The 6,037-nt window shown below is 49.4% G+C and overlaps 1 protein-coding gene across 2 annotated transcripts in view; it reads left to right on the forward strand.

The window, feature by feature from the left end:
- ARHGEF7 (Rho guanine nucleotide exchange factor 7) overlaps positions 1-6,037 on the forward strand; it is a 125,289-nt gene that overhangs the window by 23,546 nt on the left and 95,706 nt on the right. For both annotated transcript variants that reach the window (XM_081815211.1, XM_081815212.1), the window contains exon 2: positions 4,781-4,867. In XM_081815211.1, the coding sequence (XP_081671337.1) occupies positions 4,781-4,867 (87 nt within the window). The remainder of the gene's footprint in view (positions 1-4,780; positions 4,868-6,037) is intronic.

The raw sequence follows: 6,037 nt of genomic DNA on the forward strand, positions 1-6,037 counted from the left end.
CAGTTGTGTTACTTTAGAAGAAAAACTGTAACAATTAGATCTTTATGGCTTAATAGTCTTTTTTTTTTTTTAAAGGCTGCTTTTTGTGAAAGGCACACCTGTTTTTTTTTATTTTTATTTTTAAAGATCTTATTTATTTATTTGAGAGAGAGAATGAGAGAGAGCACGAGAGGGGGGAGGGTCAGAGGGAGAAGCAGACTCCCTGCCGAGCAGGGAGCCCGACGCGGGACTCGATCCCGGGACTCCAGGATCATGACCTGAGCCGAAGGCAGTCGCTTAACTGACTGAGCCACCCAGGCGCCCATGGCTTAATAGTCTTAAAGGTGGAGCTGACTTCTGTGATTTGTGGTAGTCTGTGCTACAATCACGGTGAACACTGAGCTATCACCTCCTGAGCCACTGTTCCTGGGGCAAGTGCAGGGCTGCTTTCCTTGGAGCTCAGACCACAGTATTTTGTCTGCCAGTGGACACACGATCTTGGTTTTAGATGTACTCCTGTGTGAAGACAGCTCATTTAACATGTGCTCCTCACAAACAGCTGGTTGTGTGCGGTGTCTCCGTACGGCGCCATGCAGTGACTGCCTCCCCCGCTCGGTCGCACCCACAGCACACACACACTCTGCCGCACGGGACAGTCACACACGAAAGCATTACACAAAGATGAAACGCTTGGGATCCTGTGAAAACATTAAGGAAAACCTTACTTGTGGTGCTTACACTGTGATGGGGCAGAGGGCAGAGTGGTTAAACCTCGTGACCTTGACTTGCCCCCCGGAAAACCAAAGGAGAGTGTGTGACTGACTTGGCCGAAGAGGAAGGCGTCAGTGAGGCTGGCATGTGAGACCTGGTGTTTCTACCCCAGGAGTCTGGCTTTCACAACTTGGTGATGGTGTCAGCAACGTTCCCTCCCAAACTGGCTTGAAAAATTCCTTCAGCCTTGTCTGCTTGGCTTTTCGCCTCAAATCTTTAAGTGTTTCAGCGTAAGGGACGAATGCAGTGGAGGTCAGGCGCCTAAACGTGAGGCTGCGTTCCAGCACGGGGTCACACTCTTCCATGTCATTGAAAATTTTTTCCAGGGCAGAACTCCATTCCGATATTTTGGCTGCTGTGAGAGGGACAATTCTTGGAGTCTTAGGCTGACTTTCATCACCATCGTCATCATCACTGACTCCAGTGCCACGCTTTGCCATCTCATCCAGGTCTTTCTTGGTGGGTTCTACTGCCATTTCTTCCAAAATTTCTTCCACATCTCCCTCCCTCATGTCTCTGAAGTCTTCTCCACTTATTTGCTGTGCAATATGCATTATGTTTTTGACACTGTTCTTTATATTTTCTGTAACACCTTCAAAGCCTTCAAAATGTTTCACGCAGTCTGGCCAAATATTTCCCCAACAGTTATTAATAGTAGCCTGCTTGACGCTGTCCCAGGCTGTGCTGATATAATCTATAACGTTGCGTATATCGACGGACTTCCAGTAGTCCATCATGGTGGTCTCCTCATTGGCGTCAAGAGCCTCCAAAGCCTTGCTGTAAAGTTCCCTGGTGTAGTGTGCCTTGAAAGCTTTTATTATGCCCTGACTGAGGGGTTGGATGAGAGAGGCAGTGTTTGGGGGCATGAAGAGAACTTCTATGTCAGGGTGGGCATTTTCAAGTTCTTCATGGCAATGAGCTGGGGCATTATCTAAAATTAATAAAATCCTGAAGGCAAGGTTTTTGCTATGGAGATAGCGTTCAGCTTCTGGGATGAAGCAGTTGTGGAACCAGTCCCAGAATATTCCGGACGCCATCCATGCTTCTTTGTTCCACCTCCAGTGGACTGGCATGCGGTTCAGATTTTTCCCTCTAAGTGCTCGTGGGTTTTGTGCTCCGTGTACCATTAGGGGTTTGCACTTAAAGTCACCCTTGGCATTGGCACATAGTAGCAAGGTTGCACGGTCTTTGAATGATTTAAAGCCAGGAGCTTGGGAGGCCATTTGCATTATATAGGTTCGTTTACCAACATTCTTGTAAAACAAGCCTGTCTCATCAGCATTGAAAACCTGCTCTTCCATATAACCCTTTTCATGTATAATGCTTAGCAGATACTTTTTAAATTCTTCTGCAGCTTCCTGATCCGCAGGACCTGCCTTGCCTACAAGTTTAACATTTTTCATGTGGTACCGCCTTTTGAACCGTGCAAGCCAGCCTGCACTCGCTGAGAAGGGTTTAACCTTTTCCTGACCCTGGGTAACATGACTGTAAATTTCCTTGGCTTTCAGCCTCACAACAACACTGTCCACTATGTTCTTTTTATTGGTTGTCATCTCCTGAATCCACAAATTTAGCTGCTTTTCCATCTTTTCCATAGCTGCATCACGCACAATTGATGTGACTTTAGCACTTCCTGGAGTGGCCTCACGTACAGATCGGCGAATGTCCTCTTCCTTTTTCTGGATGTACCGTGTTGTTGATTCATTAACATTGAATTCATGGCGAACAGCACTGTAACTCAGCCCTGCACGGAGCTTATCTAACACACGTATTTTCTCTGTAAGGCACATTACAGCCTTCTTGCGCTTTGGAGCATTAGACAGTACCTTAGCACTATGCTTGGGGGCCATTTAAAACAGCAAAATCAACAAAAATCACAATGTGAAAGATGCGGTGGCAGTAGACTGAGAAAAGGACATGTGCTTACATTACCAGCTGAGATAAGATGGCAGAGCATGGCCTTCTTCAGGTTCAGCTAGGAATGTGTGTGTAAAGGCTGTTCAAATTTCTCACTGCTCTGCACATGTCTATAAGTGAGAAAGAGCCACAAGTACTGATTTGGGGTTACAAACAAATTTTATCAAGCAGGTGAATTTGCACAGAATCCACAAATGAGGATGGACTGTATTTGGATGGGTCTCTTGCAAAAGTGTGATCAGTAAAATTTTTTAGTATAAGAATGTTTTACTTTAGGATACAGTTATGTTGGGGGAAGTAGAATGGAAATGAGTTGAAGGAGAAAAGGATGTCAAATTTCTGACTTTTAAACAAGAGCTTGTTGAAAATTCTTTAAGACTGAGAATGGGTATTGTATTTCTATTGTATTTGAAGTCTACTGGACATTTTTTAAAGGTAACTTAGCAGTTTCAGAATGTCATCAGGACATCAGAAATTAAAACTTTGCAACCATTTAAAATTAGGATTTTAACTACATATTTGGTACATTTTCAAAATTCTTTTATAGAGAAAGCAGATGGACTAGGAAGCAGCTTTGGTTTAGCTTGTTCACTGGAAAAAAAATCTGTTCAATTTGGAGGAAATATGTTGGCAATTTCTTCTAAGAATTTTTAAATTGTAGGAAAAAAAAAGTCTGATTTTTGTCCTCTTTGCACCTCTCAATACACTGGTTCTTTGTTTTGATTCAAACTTTAAAAGACCCGAGCTCCTTGAAATGAAACCAAAGTATTCCTGTGAGGCCTGATGGAATGTTGTGATTTCCCCCAAGAAGGACAAAAGTGCCTTGAATGTCCTCAAATGCTAAAGTTCTGGATGGTGCTTTAGAGTAACTCCCAAAACTGAGTCTTCTTCATATGCATTAGAACGACAAAGGGTCCTTGCGATGTCTCTGGCTTCTTTCTCCCTTAATTGCTCTGTATTATGGGTATTGCGCTCGGTTTTCTTGACCTTTCTTGCCTGGGGAGGCTGTCAATAACACCTTACACGTGTGGCAGGTGGCCCTCATGGTTCGGTCTTGGATCAAAGCACCAGGCAGCCTGCCCAAGCCCTCCTCGAAGCTCTCTGCCTGTGGTGGAGGCCGCATACAATTTCTCCCCAGCTGACCTACTCGCTGACGTGTAACTAGCTGTTTTGGTTAATCATTAATGAGGCACATGGTAGGTATGGGGTGGGGAAGAAAACATTGCACTTCAATCCCAACATGCATAATTTATGTGCCAATTATTTTAAATCATCGTGATGGAATACTAGTTCCACTCTCCCAAGCGGGTGGCAGGGAAGAACTGAAGAAACACAGAGTTCCCTCCAGCCCCTTTGGGGTTTGCTCACCGCAGAGGCTGAGCTCTCCCAGGACCCGCTGGGAGGGCGGTGTCCACCGGACGAGGCCGAGGATCAGGTGCCGGGAGGAGGAGTCTGCGCGTGGGGCCAGGTGCGCCGTGTCCCAGGACAAGGATCAGGTGTCAGGACTAGGAGTCTGCGCGTGGGGCCAGGTGGACCGTGTCCGAGGACGAGAACCATGTGCCAGGAGGAGGAGACCGCGCGCTGGGCCAGGTGGGCCGCGTCTGCGGACAAGAACCAGGTGCCGGGGTGGGGCGGAGGAGGAAGGGGCGGCGGCCACGCGTGGCGCCAGGTGCGCCGGGTCCCAGGACAAGGATCAGGTGCCAGGAGGAGGAGTCTGCGCGTGGGGCCAGGTGGACCGTGTCCGAGGACGAGAACCACGTGCCTGCTGGGGAGAGGAGGAGGCGGCGGCGGCTACCACGCGTGCGGCCAGGTGCGCCGCATCTGCCAGGGGGAGGGCGAGGCCGGAATGGGCCGCGCGCGGGGCGGCTGGGGCGCGGTCTGAAGACGTCACTTCCGGCGGCGGCCCACTTCCTGGAGAGGGTAGGGGCCTGAGATTGGTGCAGCCCGGGGGAAGGAAAGAGGGTGAGGAGAGGCGGCGGTCGGGCGGGCGGACGTCTGGGGCGGCCGGGGTCGCCGGTCCGCGTCCTCTCGCCCGGGGCCAACTGCTGAGGCCGCCGTGGGTCGCGTCCGCGGCCTGCGCGCCGCCGCTCAGCGCCTGTGCTCTGTGTTGCAGGTTTACCCGGAGCCCCGGAGCGAGAGCGAGTGCCTGAGCAATATCCGCGAGTTCCTGCGAGGCTGCGGGGCCTCCCTGCGCCTGGAGGTGAGTGGGCAGCGGGCGCGGGGCGCGGCTCGGGGAGGGGGCAGGCGGGCTGGGGGAAGGGCCCGCCGCAGCGGCGCTCGGAGGCCTGGCTCGCGGGCCGCCCCACGGTGTGAACGCGCTCCCGGGCCGGGGAGGAGCCGCCGTGTGCAGCCCCAAGCCTGGTCCTCGCTGCTGTAAGGAAAAGCCCCAGTGGCTCGTGGGCAGGTGTCTCGCACCGGCGACAACGGGTTGCAGTCTGACTCCTTGGTCCCCGCCTTCGCTTGAACTCTGCTTTTAGGGATTCTCCGGGGACCCGTGCTCAGGTCTGGGTCAGCCCCTCGGAATTCTCAGCAGGTAGTCAGGCCAAGCCGGGCAGAAGTGAAAAGGGCCCGAGGGCCTCCCAGCCTCACTCCTTTCTCCAGCCAGAAATTAGGTGGTTTTTACTTTAATTTTTAAGTTTAAAATTTTTAATTTTTAAAATTTACACATTTGATGTTTAGGGTAGAGACAAGCTAAGCTCTGTCCTGGGGAGCGTATTGGGCGGTGTGTCTTTTCCATGCTGGGTAACGTTTTGTCACTGTGCTAAATACAGTTTTTTTGTGGCAGCTCTCTGGAAACCTGTTTTTCAACTTAGTTTATTATATGATTTTTCTTGATCTTGGGGTAGTGCTTTAGATCCAGAAATCTAGCTATTTTTTTATTTGGGAATTACAAGTCAGCGTGGTTGTGGTCAGTTCTGTGCCTAAGTCTTTTTCTGCCGGCTGCTTTACCACCCTTAGCCTTTGTTTCCTTCTCTGAATTGAGGCGCGTTCTGTCGGGCTTGTAGAGAAGAGCGAATGAATGCATCTCCAACAGAACCTATTATGTAGGATGGTTCTGTAAAGGTTTTCCCTCCTAAAAGGACAGGCTTAGTGTAAGTTTCTTGGAGGAAAAAACCAAGAAGCCTTCAAATCTATGAGGAAATGTTACACAGACAACTTATCTGCTAATTAAAATTAGACAGGAATTAAGAGATCAAAATACAGTTCTTACGCATGATTGTGAGCGTTAAGATATCATAGTAGTAGTGATTGATGTCTGTGAGGAAGTCACTTACAGATAAGTGCAGTGCTTTCTAGGGATTCCAGAGACCGAAGGGCTGTTTAGGAGGGGGCGACGTTGCTTCAGAAAGCCTCTGTCATTTTAGCCTTG

Source organism: Leptonychotes weddellii, chromosome 3 (genome assembly GCF_054177405.1).
Source record: "Leptonychotes weddellii isolate Sample4059 chromosome 3, ASM5417740v2, whole genome shotgun sequence".
In the NCBI taxonomy this organism is placed as follows: Eukaryota; Metazoa; Chordata; class Mammalia; order Carnivora; family Phocidae; genus Leptonychotes; species Leptonychotes weddellii.